Source organism: Tetrao urogallus (genome assembly GCF_951394365.1).
Source record: "Tetrao urogallus genome assembly, chromosome: 11".
Taxonomy (NCBI): Eukaryota; Metazoa; Chordata; class Aves; order Galliformes; family Phasianidae; genus Tetrao; species Tetrao urogallus.
Window position 1 is genome coordinate 16513755 of NC_136824.1, and position 19044 is coordinate 16532798.

The window sequence follows — 19044 nt, forward strand, 5'->3', positions numbered from 1 at the left end:
CTTGAAGGACTTTTTTTAGTAGCCTAGTATTTGTTTTGCTGCGGGTGCTCTTGATTAAATTTAGGTGTTTCTTTAGACCTCAATGGGCAAATGTTCTGTAAAAACAAAGCACAGTACAATCTTCATAGCTAATGCTTGACTTCCCTATAGGCAAATGTGGAAGTTCTGTGTTGCAAGAAGCCTTGCTTGCACAAAAATAGTGGCATGCTAGGAAGTTGATATTTAAAAACCCAAATTTAACTCAGCGTGAAACCTTAATCAGAGAACTTAGAGCTCCACAATGAAGAAGGGAAGAATCATACCGTCTGCTGTAGAGAGCTGTCAGTTCCTGGAAGTCTCTTAGTCCATTACTGCCTAGCAGCAAATGGTCAGTCTCTTTCTGATTGTCCTTTCTCTCTTCTCCCTGCCGTGCTGACAGCGTTGGATCTGGACATTACACTGCGTACGCAGCTCACGAAGGTCGTTGGTTCCATTTCAACGACAGTACTGTAACTCTGACCGACGAGGAGACTGTGGTAAAGGCCAAGGCCTACATCCTCTTCTATGTGGAACGGCAAGCCAAATCTGGATCAGATAAACTTTAATACCTCCTTTTAATTCTCACTTATCAAGTCCACGGGACAAAACATTTCCATTTTTCCATAAATACTTGATCCAAGACTATTAATTTCATTGTGCACTTTTCAATTTCCTCTTGTGGGTTTTAGTTTTGTCATGTCAGTGGTAGCATTTGACTTACTGAACTTGGACACAAACTAACTTTTTTTTAGTTATACCAGAAAACCTCAGCAGATTTTGATTTGCTGCTTTAGTTGTGATAACTCAATTTTTATATATATATAGTTTCATGAAATACCTAGTTATTTGACTTTTTTTATATTAATGTTTCCAGTTCTCACTTTCTAAAGGCACATTTACATCAGAGAAGCTTTCTGTTCTCCTCACAAGCAAGACAAATGTGCTTATCACACAGAGCAGTATAACTATGTTGCTCTCACAGCTGTTATATAGATCAAGGAATTGCTTGCACATAATGTTTTACCTCGTGCAAGAAAGTAAGCCGTGACCTCTGACCAATCATTCTTTGTCTGCAGAAGAGATGAGATGCAGCATCATTATAGACCAGGTAATTGCTGCTATAGCTGCTATATTGGTGTGTATTCAGGCTGCTGAATTTCATGAATTGTTGTAAATAAACAGTTGGTTTAATTGTATCTATACTGCAGAATAATTCAAGTATTCTTCACATATGCTTTTCCCACCCCCAAAACGTCTTTAAAAGTTACCTTAAAATATATGCATCTAAATTGTCTTGGTTAATTTTATTATTTTTTTCTAATCAGACTTGAATTGTTAAAAGTTGCCTCTTTGTTAGACTGTAATCCTAAAGTTTGATCATGAACACTTCTTTGCTTTAAAACTGAGAAAATTCCTGGCAGTGGGACCCCAGCTCTCTTTCCATCTGGGAGCTGGGAGCACAGCCCCTAAGTGTGGGGTTGTGAGAACAGCCTTAGGCCTGAGTATATTCTGTCTGCTTCAGTGCCTGTAGTTCACTTGAAAAGGAAGCGGATGGAGTTTGAGATGCTTGATGTGAAATTTATCACTTCAAATACGAACTGAAGGGAAAACAGCCTGAAGGGTAATCCAGAACTGCTTGTTGACTGGAGCAGATTCCGGTAAGCTGCAGTATTTATCTGTTAGCCTGGTGTGGGATCTTTCCATTTTCAGTCTCAAGGTTTACACAGATGGTGTGATTGATGCAATTTGTAAGACCTGACAGTGCAGTGGAGAAAGCTGTTCAGAGTTTTCAGCTCTACTCCTCCTCCACATAGTGGAAGTCAGATAATTGCTGTTAGTGAGATTTTAAAAAGGTGGTCAGGAGAAAATGTTGCAAAACCCAGGAATTCTGAAAACACCCAAAATCTGACAAATGCTTCATTTCAGTGCTTTCCTTGCGCCCCACCCTTTCCAGCTATCTACCTACTGCCCAGCCACTAACCGGACATTCCTGCAATCTGAAAAGCTTACTGGTAAGAATAGCTTTTTACTTCACGTAGAGCATGCTATCAGTAGAAATATACTAGCCTGAAAGCACCCAAGAACTGAAGTTTAACATGTGAGTACTCTTTTCATTTAATGCTTCCAAAAAGACCAAATATGCAGCAGAAATTTCCCTGCAAATTGTACTATGTAGCTCAACCTAGTGCAGATGGGTAAGCTCCTGCTTCCTTGCTGTGGGTTACCTGGTAGAAATACGAACAGAAATTATGGTCAGGTGAGTTCCTTTTAAAATGTCAGTCTTATGGTTTTTTCTCCTTAAACCAGGAGAGATTGACTGACTTAATATAAAAGCTGTGGAAAATGTTCCATTTTCCTCATGGTGTATGAATATGTGAACTGAACATTATTTAAAATCTACGTGATTATCTGGTACATTAATGGAAGTGTGTGTATATATATATATACATATACTATATATATATATGGTATATATAGACTGCCATTAATAGTCTATATATATAGACTCCCATATCTATATATATTACATTATGGGAGTCTATATATACATACAGATATTCACAATAGATTCTATATATCCTCAAGTTGAGCAGTAAATAGAACTCTTAATTGTTTAAACTGCAGATAGTTTGTTAGCTCCCCTTTCTCAGTTTCACACAGAAGACATTTGACAGACTTCACTGTTGTGTGGGATGTGAAATATTTTTTACAGCATTTAAACCCCAGAGGGCAGCCCTGCTGCTCCCAGCTGGGGCATTAAGTCAGTTCCATCCATGTCTGCTTGCTGCTTGGCTTGCATTGTTTTCTGGAGTTTCAGTGCAGGGAATACAAACCTTAAACTGCACAACTAGCTGTGGGCCAGAAACAGTTTAACGGGCAGGAGTCAGGTGTATGCAAACTAGTGATGTAAATGTGCCTTTCTGTAATTGTAAGAACTTAATTTGTAATCTTCATCGCCATTCACGTACTTGTTTTAAGCAGCTTCTTATTTCTGTTAATTTTTGGGGTCAGACCAATTTCTCACTTAAGCATTTACTTTCAGTAACACTTTCTCTGTAATGTTAAGGTCTTGGGCGACGTTATCCAGCATGGTCCGTGTCAGATGTGGCCATGGGAACGCAGTGCAATCACATCAGCCTTGTTTCTTGCAGCACGTGGTGTACGGACTTAGCCATATGCTTTCCTGGAACAAATACATATAAACCCTTTCCTAATTTAACTTTCTCCCACTGCAAAACCAGATGGACAGCATGAACAGTTTGTTGTGGCAACACAAGTATTTCTCTTCCTGGTGGAGAACTTTGCTTATCCACTGTATTCTATTCAGTGTGGTGTCAGAAGAAAAAAAAAAAAAAAGTAAGCACTGAACCAGTAACCTATACTGCACCTGGCCTAGTATTACATTTTTAACCTTACTTGTATAGCCTATATTTATCTACTAGCTTGTGGGAGGGGAGGGATATCTCATTTCATTCAAGCCAAATGTTTCTACTTAACTGCTGATCATAGTACATGCTAACAGGCAAGAATTTGTCTTGCTTGTGACTGCTCTGCAAGCAGCAACTGCTCTCTGCAGTTCAGAGACTTCCATATTTTTCATCAAAATTTGTCTGATCGAGGGTTACCCTTTTTTGTTAGTCACTGTTTAGCCATGTACACAACTGGAGACGTGATTCATGTCAAACAGAACTGCAGAATGCCCAGCTCTCAGAACACTTCTGCTCCGGTGTGTTGTATATTGAGCATTTAAGTGAGTGTGGCATTATGCAAAATGCTACAGCATTGACGGAGCTCTTTCTCGTTGCGTAGGCAGAAGGGATTTTTCCAGGTGTGAACAGCTGTGTGAGATGAGAGTTTAAAGCTTGTGGGGAGCAATGGATGTGTTTCAGAAGCTGAAGACCATTTACAAGGATTTTGCTAAAGCAGTGGAAAGCATAACAGTTGGTGTTCAACAGCCTCCCCCGTGTTTCATTGCTGATGTGTCTGTGTCTTACTGATGAGGTAATCGGCACCTTGAAAACTGATTCCGATGTGCTTTAGGATATCCTCAAGTACTGTAGTGCCATAGTTGTAATTGTTTACCATTAAAATTGTGTGTAATTTTCAGTGGGGATCACTGACTGTGCTCATCTTGTGTGTTATTGGAGCATTTCCAGGATGAATGTGAATTACATCTTACTCACACAGTGTTTATGGAAAACGTGCCATTAAAGTGTCTCTTTTTCCTTAGGCAGTGAAACTTCTCTTGTCCTTCTGCAGGCTTTCAGAGTCTCATTAGTGTTCATCAGTTTGCCACCCTTGCTCAAAGTATTTTAACTTCAGAGAAAAACAGTTAAGAACATTTCAGTGCTCTCACTGTTTAATACCTCTATCAGAACCAGAACCTTTAAACCCAGAGAGGACCCAGCTGTACCAGGTCTTGTCATACAACAGCTGTTATAATTGGTCAGACCACAGTGTGTCCTCTGTGTGCTTCAGAAGACCACCCCCAGCAATGGTAACTTCATAATTAGAGTTTGCTTGTTTGCTTGTGTTTTTCCTTAAAATAATATTCTTGTGTTTATTACAACTCTGGAGTAGCCTCAACTGTTTTATCCTTTTCAAAAGTGAAAGTAAGTTCTAAAAACAAGGTAGGAAGAGACTGAGTTTGAAAAGCTAGTCTGAGAACACAGACCAATTCCCAGCATCATGTCATGTAAGCTGCAATTCTCCAGTGACTGGCTTACCTGGTACGTGACATCATCTGCTCTTGTCTATAGCTTGATAAAGTCCTGATGCTACTGGCCATAGCCAGTTTCTGAGCATGGGAAGGAAGCAGGAATACCCTTCTAACTTGAAGGAAAATGCTTAATGACAAAGGATATGAAACCAAAAAGGCAGTCAATAAGCACAACTTAGCATTTACAGAAGAAAATTACTAACTTGAAAGAACTGCACTGAGCCCACTAGTTGTTTTCTTTTAGCCCCTGTGGCCAAGGAGTATGCATTACTCATGCCATGGTCAGAAGTAACAAAACTGCTGCAGACTGCAAATAGATTTTTCTCTTGTTTTGTCAGAGTTTAGTTACAAAGTGACATTTCAGACCAAAAAATAGAAGTTGAACTTCGGTTCCATTTAACCCTCTCATACTGAGACAAATGCAATTAAAATATATATATATACATAAAATTTCCCAGGTACAAAAAAGGTGCATGATTCCAGAAAAAAAAAAATCTTTCAGGGGCTGTTTTGCTCTGCACACTTACAAAGGAGTTAATGATATCACTGGACAGATGGATATAATCCATCACACACTTTTTTTCTTCACAAACACAGAAAGGCACAGGGATGGTCATTATTGCTTTTAATTCTAACCCCCCAACCCCCCTCCCCTGCTGTTACTGGAATTTTTTGAATGAGCCTCTTGAATTGCAGTGTGCTAGTCATTGAACAGGAGGCAAAAGTGCAGCCTTAGAGTAATGAATGAAAAGGAATAAAGTTACCGTATGCTGTAAAAGCTAAGTTTGGAACACGAGAGGCTGGCAGAGCAACCCCTCACATCAGGACCACCCTCTGCCCCTTCCTGTTCATTAACACAGCGCCAGCTCTTTGCTAAGTAACAGGCTTGCCTAAAAATAAATAAAATAAAAAGATCCCTTATAAGGAAGCATTCTGTGAAAGTCAACCCCTGCTGTTTTCTACATGCCCATTCCATTCCCTTGAAGGAACAACAGTTTCAACACGCATTGCCCTTATCCTTTCTCCATTCTTAACTTCTGCACCAGTTGTTGGCCAAAAATAAACACCATTCCACAACCATATATGAGCAACAGCATTCTGGTGTTCCCAACGCCTTCCAGCACTGCCATCATTCCAATGCCAGCAGACTGTCAGCTCCTGAGCACGCTGCAAGGGCTATGCACATAACCCAGCTGAATCGGGAATGCCTCCTGCATCTCTTTTCCTTTCTGGACAAAAACAGCAGGAAAAGTTTAGCAAAAACATGCCATAAATTGCTAGAAGTGTTTCAAGATCCTGTGCTTTGGTCTTTACTGAACTTTAATTCTCCAGTGGAACTACAGAAGCGTAACTTTCTCCTGGGACCTGCTTTAAAATACTTGTCCATCTGCTGGTATTCAGAGAGAGTCAAGGTGTGTAACATTGAGGACTGGATGAAAAACAATTTCCAGAAAGACTTCTGTAGCAGGCATGAGAACACTGTCACTGATTTTTTACTAGAAGTTGGCAACAGGTATGTGCTTTGGGTGTGGAATTTATTCTGCATTACTGTAAAAGTTAGCTGCTTTGAAACTACAACATTTAGAAGGGTTGACTCAACTCCATACCACCTACCTGACTGAAATGGGGCAGAGAGCGAGTGCGTGGATTGTGCAGTTTTACTGTTGATTTTATACTGGGAATAGTGCATTTTCTCATCGACTTTCCTTAAGCCTATATTTTTTCCCTTTTATTGGAAGAATGTTTAATTAATACAGGAAAGAAGTGCAATACTGTTTAGTCAACAGCTGCTTAACTCAACCATTTGGTCAATGTAGAGGATTGACCAGGGGGAACTCCTGAGGGAAAGGCATGGTTTCACATTGTGAAAGGATAAAAACAAGCGCATTACTAAACAGTGTTTCTTTACTGCTGGAGTTTAACCATGTCTGTGTGTCTGTGGGTTTTATAAGCTGCAGTAGAAGAAAAGTGCCACTATGGAAAAATAACTCTCAGACCACATTGCTTCTTCTAACAGCTTCAGTGCCACAGAGCAGCTCTAAGAAAAAAAGTGCTAACCTGCATTAGGAGGAGCAAATGTAAGTCAGAACCAATCGCAGTGCATTTCAGTAACAGCAAGGCTGGCACTGGCCAGATCAGAGCTGGAACAGCACACCTCTGTGCTGCAGCCAGCCCCCAGCTTAGTGCCGAAACGTGCCAAACAGAAAGCTCTGTTTGGAAGTAACACTTTAAATCCACCAACAAACTGGGACAGTGACAGAATGCAGGGTGCCAGTGAGAACCAGCAACAGGGCAAAAAAGATTAAAATATGGGATCAGGATAGAATGCAAATTTTCAGTAGAAAAATTCCTGAGTAACTACGACAACAGATGATAAACCCTTCTGATCAATGAGCCACAGACCATTAGGAAAGGCATCTGTCCCTAGGAAGGAGGGGCATGGGAATAACCATTCCCTCATTCTGGGCCCTGGCATGTCCACCAAGATGCCACGCTTAACCCTTCCTTCCGTTTTTTGCCATCACAAATAAGAATTCAGGAAGGGCAGCAGACCACTGCTCTGCAGACAGTTTAACACTGAAGTGTCTTCCTTCTCTACAGAATACGTAAAGATTATTTGCTGTACAAAATGCAAAAGTGGGGTAGCAAGGATTCCATCCAAGTTCAGCAGCCACCTCTAAACACATTAATGTCCTTAAGTTAAATCTCCACTCCTAAAAATGACAGTTACATTAACAGTGATCCACCTCATCCATGTTAGCCTCCCCAAGTCTGTGAAGCAACCCTCCTAAAGCATTGCAACAGAATTCCTAGCACTCTGCACCAAGAGAAGAAATATTAAATTAATATTTAACGTTGCTCTCTGAAGTATGAGTACTTCAGTTCTGTTGATGAAACTGTGCAAGATGGGTTTGTCAGATCCTTCCTTAACTTTTGCACACATTTTTCTAACTGTTCACAAGCATACACAAAAAGAAGAGAATGTGGCTGGCATGATCTCACTATTACCTCTGCTCTAAAGGAGAAATCAAGCAGCATTTGGGGGGTAAAAGCAGCATCTGGGTGGAAAAGGATGTACTGTTTTTTTAAGGTAAAAAAGAATATGCTGCAGTTATGGCTGTCCAGCTGTGGTAAAGAACAGAGAGACCCTTGTTTGTCCCCACTGCTGTACACCACACCTTAAACCCAGTACAGCCTTTGAGCACAAATTTTCAGACAGAAGTGCTCCCTGTTGCTGCAGGCACAGGTAGGCTGGCAGTCTTGCACTGGTGTCTCTCAAGATCAACATTAACATTACTGTAATCACTTTCTCCCTCAACAGCAGAGCCTAAAGAAGTCCTGGTGCTGCTCAGAGAAAGTTGTAAGCAAGAAAGCAAACAATGTACAGAAGGACTGGGGGGTTGGTGCATAAGGCTCCTTACAAACATGCCTGGTTAGTGTAGCAGTGAGGAACCCGCCTGCACAGGCAGTGTACATCATAAACATACTGACTTGAAATAGGACTTCCCTGTACTTTCTCAGGTCTACACAAACAGCATACACAATTTTATTTTCTTTTTTAAAGCTTTTTTCAATTTTCTGTGACATTTAACAGAGTTATTACCAGTTTCAATTATTTGAATGAATTGTGTGGGTACCAAACATCAACAAACCCCGCTAAGGGAGATGCTGGCACCCACTCAGTAAAACCAAAGAGTTGCAGAGCACACGCAAAGCCCCATAAAATCATGAGAGTGGAAGTGTCTTACTTGCCTACGCTCAGAATGTCTACAAAGCTTCACTGACTTGTCCACAAATCAATTCTGACCTGAACCCATGATCTCTACGGGGTCTTCATCAGCTTATGTACACATCCACTTCCCCTTCTCCATTCTGCCAACTGAGCTACAGATGCTGACAGCAACAGAAAAAGCAAAGGAAGGTAAATAAGAGTGCCGTGATAGGAAAAGCTGAGCTTTCAGGCCTATTTGTGTCCCTCCCTAATCATGCTTTCTTACCCTCTCTGGTGGAAGAGGAAATATTTTTTCAACTTCAATATTTATTTTTCAAGACAGTGGCTTCTCCAAGTTCTGTATGTTATTTATTCTCCCCTCATCTCACCTTCACAATTACGTTTCAGATGTCCCAACCTGCTATCTCTGACCCTCTCAGGATGCGGCCATGTTACAGATGATTGCCTTTTGCTTCTCCTCAAGAACTGCCCAAACCTCAAGACACTCAAACTGGAAAACTGCGCGCGGATCACTGACCGGACGCTGGAAGCAGCAATCCTCTATGGGGGATCACTGCAAACGCTGCACGTGGATTTCTGCCGGAACATAACACAGAGCGGGCTGCAGAGAGTTCAGGAAAAACGTCCCTCAGTAACACTGAGAGCAGAGAGGAGTGCTAACATGATTCCAGACAGTAAGCCGGAAAAAAAGTTGGTGGTTGAAAAATTGGCCAGAAAAATGGCTCTGCTTTAAGTCATAAGGATGGCTGATTTCCACTTACCTCTAGTGTGGTGCTACTTCAACTACCCTTAGGTAATCTACTGTGCTCTGGTTTAAGTCCAAATAAATGGCTGAATGTTTTGTAAAAGCTTCACTGGAAAAAGGCATGAGTTTTCACGCCTTTTAAAGGAAGAACACCTCTGCTTTTGCTGTTCCTTGAAACTGGAAAAATCACGTTTGTGTCACATAATGCAGCACTTAATTAGTCAAGTCTAAAAACGTGAATTGGAGAAAAGCAACAACCAGAAGACCCTTCAAATTTTCATTATGACAACACAGATCATTTTGGCAGTAAGGTACAAAAAGGAATTAAACTAAGTCGTCAAACACAGTAAAACTTCACTTACCAGCAATCATGAACTTCATCACGAAGTCAAAAAAAAGGGTTACATCACAGATATAAATCAAATTTGCAGACCTGAACCAATCATTTGTTCACCTTTTCTCTGGAGAACGCTACTGCTCAGTATCACATTCTGCTCTTATCAGTCCCCTCTAAGCATGACAGACACCTGTACTGCTGCACTGCAGGGCAGGTGGCTGAGCCACCTCTATTTACATTTAGCATTTAATGCTTTAAGCATATTGTGTTCCATACTGCGTTGATCTGCAAAGGAACTGAACAAACACACTGTCACACACCTGTTCCTACCTCCGATACGCGTTTCTTATCACTGCTACAGTCAAACGCATTTCATCCAGTGCAAAAAAGCAGAAGGGAAATGATGATGCTTTGAAACAGCTCACAGCCTACCCTGCTGCAGCAACTCTGTCATTAGCAAGTTACAAGACTGAGCTGCATGCATTTTTTATTGTATGTGTATGTGTGTATGCCTATATATAGTTATAGATGACTTAAACTACAAGAATGCAGATACCCACTGGTAATATTTACTTTTCTTCTTCTATATAAACGTGTTTGTATATGTAAAATACTCTTAAACTGACATAAACTTACGATTTTCTCAGACTATCTCCAATGGACAGCAATGGACAACTGAGCCAGAGCATTCTTTACCTTTAAATGCAATTACATCTGAGAAGCACTATGCAGTAAGAGTGAACACAATTCCAGTCTGACTTTGATGTCTGAGCAACTGAAAAAAAGCCAAACAGCAGATTGAAAGGAATGCGTGCACAATGCCATGATAGTGAAAACAAACAATTGGATAAAATAAAAATAAGCAGTTAGTTTGAATCATGCTAAGATAGAATATGCAAAGGACAAGAGTAGTTTAAAAAGGAATTGCACTCAACTGTTTAATGAACATTTGTATTTACAAACATCAGCATCCCCTTTTACTTAATTGCAAATTGTTTCCAAAAATACCCTCATTATCCAAGAGCCAAAACACACAGTCTGTGCAAAACTGAATTCTCAGGTACAGTTCTATTACCTTCTGTATCTGACTGAACACGCGGGCAAAATGATGAAGGATTAATGGCATAAAGGAGGTTCAGTACACAGTAATACAGTCCTTTCTGTAGTGCATATATATGTAAATATATATGTACAACACCTGGAATTTAATCCAAGATGTGAATATATTCCTCCACAACACAGTGATGAGATGCAGAAATCTGTCTGATTTGAAACATGAAGCAGCAGGAAACTATACCTGCTTGATCTCAGAGCCCTGGCCCTCCATCTCCCAGCACTGTTAAAGGGCCTGTCTGGCTATTTCACGCTACAGCCTGGTTCTTGCTTGTTGCTGAAGAACCTTTTGCCTTCTTCATGAGCCAACAGCAAGAAACAACTTCACCAGATACAACCTGGAGCTGAAATTCTTTACAATTCTTTACTCAGCCCTTTGAGCACCATCAGCTGGCACCAACACACCAGTTAGTCTTGGACAACTGGGAAGTTTCCCTGATAATCCCTGCTAACCTACAGCAATCACAAGCAATAGGAATGTCTGTCTTCTTCTCCAGACTCAAACCAGTCGTGTACCAGGGGAATTGAGGTTAATGAATTTTCTCCCCCGCCATGAGGCCCCACAGCACCCTTATCAAGGGATTCCAGTGAGAAGGAGGGGAAATCAGGCCAGGGCAGCAGAGAAGCACACCCTTCTCTTCAGCCCGGTGACGTCGTGTTCCTGAGCACAAACAGCATTTGCAGCAGGGCACAAATTATGGTTGTGGTATGGAGACCAAAGAGGATCATCTTCCACAGCACTTCCCTAAGACGCAAATAAAATTTCTTTGTAATAGTACATTACTTCCCTAGCCAAATCGAATGTTACTGAATACTGCTGATTATAACACAATTACAGCTGCAGGAGATACCAAACACATGTGGTTTACTAAAATCAAAGGCAGATACTTGGAATGTATATAAAATCCACAGCTTCAACCACTATCCTGCCACCTTCATTTATTGGCACTCTGTTTCTGAGTCACAGCGGCTGTGTATTATTACTGTCAACAAGGAATACTCTGGAAAAGTGTCCAAATGAAAGTCAAGAAGGAATCACGTACAACTTTAACTTGTATTGAAGTACATGGCATAAACAGTGGTACACCTGAACCTCAAAGACATGAAGAACGCAGGGCACAGTCCTACCCATCAGACAGTAGAAGATAAACATTTCAGGGTGTTCCAAACATCACAGCCTGACTAAACATGGTAATACTATCATTTCCTGAGACAAAACGAAGTACGAAGACTAAATAAACCAATACACAATTCACAAATGCATCCAAGCAACCAATTCTCGAATTTGCTTTATTTTTCTCTGCATAAGGAACCCTGCACAGGCAATTCAAATTAGAACAAAATAAATATGTGAATATTCATGTAAAACTGCCCTTGCTAATGAACAATTATACACAATGTACAACCCTTCATGTCCACTGGGAGGGCTTACAAATGTACTATTCCCAACAAAAATGCACCCAAATGTCTCCATGCAAACTTATCAAAAGTGACCAAAAAGGAGAAAAAAAATTATTGATCATACTTTTTTTTTCTTTTTTTTCTTTTTTACAATCACAAAAAAATAAAAACATCTAATTTTTTATTACATTTAGAGTAACTAAAATGTGGCCACTGTTTATTAACATCTGCTTTTATGCTCCTAAAACATCTATGGTTACCATAAAATTATGTCAACAACAAATTGGACTTAGGGCACTATTTTCAGTAAAAGGAAGATGATTTTGTTCACAGAATGTTAATAATCTGTGTCTGAGCCCTCTGCATTGTCCACATTCCGTGAGAGCATATAATTGTCCATATCTATAGACCTGCAATTATTGATTGCATAGCGCAAACGCTCTGCCATGATTAGTTGACTGGAGTAAGGTGGGAGCCTCAGTTGAAAGAAACAAGTCTGTGAGGTAGGCAAGCTGTCGTAAGGCTGTGGAAATGGATAAAAGGTGGGACACCGGTAAGTTTGCGAATAAGTAGTAGAAAATGCAGCATATCCATATTTCATTGCTTCCATCTTCCCTGCCTCTATCGTCCAGCATTTTCTCAGTTTACCTCAATATTTCTCTTAAGAAGCAGACTGACATCTCTTGTTTACATCTCCTGTCTCCTCCTGAATGGTGTGACACACTACTGTTATATCAACTGCTCTGACTTACTGAGCTCGGTAAGGAAACACAACTATTGGAACTCTTGATCGCAATATTTAGCAACCCACTGGAAGATAACAAACAACATTCAAATTTATGTACCGTACCATGCCTTAGCATGAGGTGACATGAAAGATACCTAACCAAAGATGACAGTCCAACCACTGTTATCTTTGCCCAAATATTTGATTCTTACAGTTAGAGAACGTGCTTTCACTGCCCAAAACAATGGCACAATGCAAAATGTAGGCATCCTGTACACAATGCGTTTCAAGGATACCTACTGTAAAACTCAGGCTTCAGAGTTTGTTAACGGTCATATGACAAACTTATGGGAGTAAAAATCATCAAATGAAAAAAGGAAATGCAACAGAAAATGACCGTGTACGAGTTACAACAGAAGAGGTTTGGTTTCCTCATGCAAGAGCTTGTCTTGACCTCCAATCACAGAATTATAGTAAATGCACCATATGAATTCATATCCAATTCATGCAGTGTTCCAGCTCCTCCACTATTAAGATCCTTGGTTTTAATACCTCAGAGAATACCCTACTCCACGTTTTCTCTGTAAATGTACAATTATGGAAACCTGGCTCCTATTGCCAATGGACAGATTAAGCTAAATAGGAATAATAAATACAGATAACGTTAAAAAAAAAAAGAATAAAAAGAACAGCATCTTACCCTATCAACCTTCATTATTTGGAATCGCTGAGAGATATCAGCTGTGTTGGCTGGTAATCGAGATCTTCCTGACACAAACCTCATGAAAAGGACTCTCTCCTCATTGGAAAATTCTTCCAGGGTATGCCAGAACCACTGCACGAGCTGATGCTGCTCATCAACTTCTCTGTATCGCACAACTTTCTTCAGAACTTCAACTGATATTTCTGGCATTCCACAGACCATTTGCTCCAACTGCTTAGCAGTCAGAAGAGACAACAAGGGAACGGGAACAATCCAAGACATGCCTTCTCTTACAGCAGCCACCTATTGCCCAAAACAGAAGAAACACTGGGAATGCAATTGTCTTACCTCTGTCACATACTGTAACTTCCAAACAAATGCAGTGGCAACTTATCTGCTGAGGAACAGGGTAAAAGGAGAGAACGTCTGCCAAATACATATGCATCCCCTGTAAGGTCTACTACATCCTCTCTCAAAATTCTGGAGAATATTAAAGGTACAAAACTGAAATTATTTTTAATAGTAACTGCAAATGACACAATATAGAAGAACTTAAAGTGCAAGTTACCAGCACAAATAATAGTGAAACCAAACAGTGGTGCAGATATCATACATCTGAGCTGGAACAAAGTTGGTTTTTTTTTCTAGAAGACATGATTTGGTTAACCTTGTTTAGAGAGTTATCTTCCTAATGCAGGTAGCAATACCCTGCATATACCTATACATGGAGTGAAAGGAAAATAATTTTCCTCACAAGTAATTAGCATATTTCATGCTTTTATGGGCTTCACTACACAACTGACAGAATACACAGAACTATGAAAATAGATAATTAATACTTCTCAGAACATTTAACGTTGTATTTTTAGTTTCAGTGCTAAAGGAAAAGAGAAACAGTTTTAAAAACCAATGTTTGTTCATACTGTTTACTTCAGCTGGACTATGTTGCTGTGACATCTAATAATACTGCACAGTAAGTATAGTTGTGTGGAGTTTCCCAAGAGGGGATGACAGTTGCAATGGCACTAACCTAGTGAAAGAATAGCACTTATTTCTTTTGTCAAACATGCATTTGCTAAGGAAAGCAGGCCTGGCCTAAAACAAGCAAACAAAATAGAAAAGTTTGCAGGGGAAAAACAATCCTCGGGACCCATCCGAGATGCAGAAAACCAAGCTTTTCTTGTTCTCTGGAATACGAAACGGAAACTTACATAAGTAAAAAATGCTGTTCACATTAACAGTGGAGAGGATCACGATATGATTCTTACCTGACGGTCCATTTCATGAAGTCTGTACTCAATTGCCCTCTCCACATATTCTTTCCTGTTTGAAAAGGTAAGTGGGATGCTGTTCCCTCCAGGGATTATGGGAACCATTTTGCCATCAGCACTCTGGCCAACAAAAGAATCTAAAGGAATCATCTGTTACACAAAACAGAAAAGCTTTGTTCAGCTTAAGTCACTCGAGTGATCTATGTTTAGTATTTTACTATCAGTCATCCAGATTATACTCAGATCACAAACAATTCCAAATGCACATTAAGTCCCTGTTAGCCCAATAAAACAAACAGAAGTGTTAAGGTCAATCTGCTAAAAGCAATCACTTTCATAACTTACCTCATGGAAATTTTCTTCAGTAATCCCACTGTCTTCAATGTGAAGAATGCTGTTGAGGGTCTGCACATAGAGCAGATCTACCTCCTCCAAATCCTCCAAGATGAGTGGGATACAACAAAGTTGCTTCCAGACCATTGGAGCCAAATGAAGATCTAATGGCTTTTTTGTACGAATAGCTACACCCATGAGAATGCCCAAAAATTTAAACTGCATCAGATGCTCATCTAAACATGCTGAGGGGTTAAAGAGAAACCTGAAAGAAAAGACATCGAAGGCTACAGTATAATTTCTATGCTGCTCCATTAGAAGCAAAAGATCAAGTATTTGTAAGCACTGCACAGTAACTGCCAACACAATTATCAGCAACGGGTGATCGCTACGACACACTGCAACATTCCTGATGCTATGCTCAATTCTGCAAGCCAGAAAGTTTGTGTTACAAACATGCCCTCCCCTTCACGTCGAAGCAGCACCGCAACTTGGAGGAAAGAATATACTAGGGGCAATCATGAAGTCTCATCATTTGGTAAAATAAATAAAATAGTAAACAGAAATTAATTTTCACCTACTGACACATGAAGTAAAAAGAAGTTCTAGATAACTTACCTATCCCTATTGTAGCCTACTTCAGCTGTGGCATTTGGGGAAGGAATAAGCAGGTCTACTACTCCAGTTTCAAGTTCCTTAAAAAACAGTAACAACAACAAAAAAACATTCTTACATGGGAACAACTGGAATATTGTGACATTATATAATACATTACAAGACAGAATATTGTACTACAGTGATGATAACTACTTAAATATTCCTGTGTAATGCTTAAGGGAAAGAAACAAAACGGGGTGATTTTTATTCGTAAAATCATGTTTATTTAAAGACCTGCCTTTACATCAGACTATAATGGTTGTTTTACTGTGACTACTCTGTTATGCATTGCTGATACTTGTTCTGGAAATGATCAGAAGCCCTAAACTCTACACCCTATTGGTACTTTTTTGCAAGAACTAGAGATGAAACAAATGTTTTCATTAGTTATGTTCTGAACTTTCATTAGCCCTTTCTCATATTTAATGCAAACTGCTTAGGAAAGAAACATAAATCATGAATTCGAAAAGACAACAGCAAGCTGTCAGCAGCAGAAATATCTGGGCTCAAGTGAAGGTAAAAGTGCATAAATTCTGCTGGTGAAACTCCTTTCCAGCACTGAACCTGAGAAGTGACATTTATTTTCACGTATGTGAAAACATACACGATCTTATGAAACATCGGTCAGAGGACAGAACTGAATGGATGGAATCTTAGTGAAAATATTGGCCGGGGAAAAAAGGGTGCCTGCAAAATGCTCCTGTAACATGTAGGGGCTATTGCAGAACTTCAAGGGGATTTACTTAACACTAAGTTGTACTGTGGTTCTTTTCCATCTCCTTGCTACAATCTAAAGGTTTTTTTTTCCCCCCTCAGAGGCATTCCCGTCGGAGCCAGTTCTAGTACTGTGGCTCAGGACTGAAGAACAAGAAGAAATTGCTATGTTGCATAAAGGAAAATTGACAAAATCAGACAAAACAAACAACTCTACCAGGCATTTCAAACTGATAGATTTTGCCTACCTGACACATTTCTGTAATAGTGTCATCAAACACTCCCCCTGCATCATCAGCTCCTTCTCCAACCAGTTTCACTTTCCAGGCACGAGAAGGCAGGCGAAGGTCTGATGCGTTCAGCTTTACCACTTGCCTTGCAATCTGTACAAAAATGGGTTTGCATTTCCGACCCCTTTTGAAGAAAAGAAGACACAGCCATACAGTGTAACTCATAAAAGTGAATACGTTACTGAAGTCATTTGTTCATAATGAAGACGTACAGAGTTTGATATGCAACAGGTTATGGAAAACGTATGAAGATCAGTATTTGCTTGGTATCAAAAACATTGCCTGTGAAAACAATACTGACCTGGTTGATATTCTTTTTACAGTAATCTGAGGACCATAGTTTTTTCCCTGAACCATGGTCTTCCCTATAGAGCGTACCATAGGGAGCGTGTACACTCGCGGTGCTAGCAAGGGTCTTAGCTGTCCTTGAACTATTCCCCATGTTCCAGCATTATAATGAGATGTACTGTTCTGCAATAAAGCAGTATGAAAATAAGCATATTAATAAAGGTCATTAGTTCACTTACATAGAATAAAACCTTCGTAATTACTCACTAGCACTTCAGTATTTCACAAAGAAGGTAGGCACTTCTTTTTTACAGCTTTGAGGACAGCAACTTTTTGAAAAATACTGGCATGTTAATATTAACATAACTGAAAATATATAATGGTACTTTGACAAAGCCTGGCTTAATCCAAATTTGTATATTTAATTTATTTTTTATATAAAAAAAAAAACAAAAAACTTACAGACTTTACTACTGAGGCCTGGTGAAAAACTTGCTAGTGATATGGTACAACACAACAGGACTAAAATATATATTTTAAATGGAGTTTTACCTGATTATTGGGACTGAGGTTAAGTAATCTCCATGAAGAGTACATGAGGTCAGAGAAATGGTACAGCAGTCTGAGCCTTGCTCTTACTGTATGAATGCTCACTTCTTTCAGTGCCCCATACTGTGGTGGAATGGCATCAGGCAAACCAAGCTGTAAAGGCACTGATACACCTGCCACACGAGAGAGAAAACATCATTTTATAAAGGACTGCAAAACTGAGAGACTAAGGTAGTTTGAAAACCTGGGTGGGTGGATATAAACTAAAACAAATTTGTGCCAAACATTCCACAGCTCCTGTTACACTCATCCCTCATGAAACACAAAGACTAACTCCAATGACCATACAAACCATCTCAGCTATTTACCTGGAGCTCTGGGTGGAACCGGGGGTGCTGTCCAGGCAGCACTGTGGCAACGTCCTGCTGAAATTTGCCGAATATTCTTTCCTTGCAGGACTGTTATTAGGGTTGGTTCTCTGACATGGTTAGTATGGCCAAGTCCAAGCTGACAAATTGTAACAGTTGTAAGACACAAATAAGAATCAACAAGTGTGATAAAGCTTCTAGAAAACTCTCAAGGAAAGATTCAGAACAAATGGTAAAAATGTCTACACCATATACTGGCTTAAAAACATTCGCCTCGTAGATCTTTTGTTACGCTTGCATTTACCTTTTATTTTGGATAGAATATTACATCCACGCTTAATGGCAGTAGCAAATCTAGGTGGCAAAGAGGCCTGAGAATAGCTAGAGATTTTTTACACAATCTTTTGTACACTGAGAAATAAAGCTATGCTGCTAAGTCATCTATTGCACAATCCTTCTCATGCAGTCAACACAGCTCATACCTCTCCCGTGCAATTTGAATATCACTTTTGCTCTAGCAAGTACATTCCTGCAAGTGTTTGAAAAAACGATCAGCATGAAATTTTACTGAAACTCTTCTGATTTTTTCCCAGAAGTTTTGAATTTTGTACTGTAAAAGTGGTAACTTTGTACTTCAAGAGCATACAAAATTGTTTCTACAACACCACCAAATTTTTTACACTGCAATGGAAAGTATACAAAATAGGCTTTCAGAATCAAGTTCCTCTACTTTTCTTTTTTACACTAAGTTTTTCTCTTCCAAAACAGAACAAAAGCATGATTGTAAAAACAGACAAACGTTCCTTTTAGAAATTATTCTAAATAACTTGCTCAAAAACCATTCAAAAACTCATCCCTGAAATGCCACAGCACTAACTTTGCCTAACATTCTTGAAACACCGAGAGTCAAAACATCAAGAAGCTCGGTCTTATACTTGCAGCATACAAAACTCAACATCTGAAATCCTTCCAAAAAATGTGAGTTATACACTGGGTGTGGGAAGAGAATGGACGTTTAAGGGCAGCGATAAAAATCAGTGTCCCAAAGCAAAGAGAATATTTAATATTTACTATTTT

The 19044-nt window shown here is 39.6% G+C and overlaps 3 protein-coding genes across 4 annotated transcripts in view; 2 read left to right on the plus strand and 1 right to left on the minus strand.

The window, feature by feature from the left end:
• Positions 1-584, plus strand: part of USP3 (ubiquitin specific peptidase 3) — a gene marked incomplete at both ends in the record, with an annotated part of 34406 nt that extends 33822 nt beyond the window's left edge. For both annotated transcript variants that reach the window (XM_079541198.1, XM_079541199.1), the window contains one exon: positions 419-584. In XM_079541198.1, the coding sequence (XP_079397324.1) occupies positions 419-584 (166 nt within the window). The remainder of the gene's footprint in view (positions 1-418) is intronic.
• A 5332-nt stretch (positions 585-5916) lies between these two features.
• Positions 5917-9204, plus strand: FBXL22 (F-box and leucine rich repeat protein 22; the record flags this gene model as incomplete). The annotated part of the gene is made up of 2 exons (XM_079541132.1): positions 5917-6251; positions 8859-9204. 2 exons carry the CDS (start codon positions 5917-5919, stop codon positions 9202-9204), a joined length of 681 nt encoding a protein of 226 aa, XP_079397258.1.
• A 3077-nt stretch (positions 9205-12281) lies between these two features.
• HERC1 (HECT and RLD domain containing E3 ubiquitin protein ligase family member 1) overlaps positions 12282-19044 on the minus strand; it is a gene marked incomplete at its 5' end in the record, with an annotated part of 77248 nt that continues 70485 nt past the window's right edge. The window contains 9 exons of the mRNA XM_079540678.1: positions 12282-12590; positions 13495-13800; positions 14766-14918; positions 15114-15366; positions 15720-15796; positions 16721-16886; positions 17064-17233; positions 17603-17772; positions 17968-18106. Of these exons, the coding sequence (XP_079396804.1) occupies positions 12405-12590; positions 13495-13800; positions 14766-14918; positions 15114-15366; positions 15720-15796; positions 16721-16886; positions 17064-17233; positions 17603-17772; positions 17968-18106 (1620 nt within the window). The 3' untranslated portion in view covers positions 12282-12404. The remainder of the gene's footprint in view (positions 12591-13494; positions 13801-14765; positions 14919-15113; positions 15367-15719; positions 15797-16720; positions 16887-17063; positions 17234-17602; positions 17773-17967; positions 18107-19044) is intronic.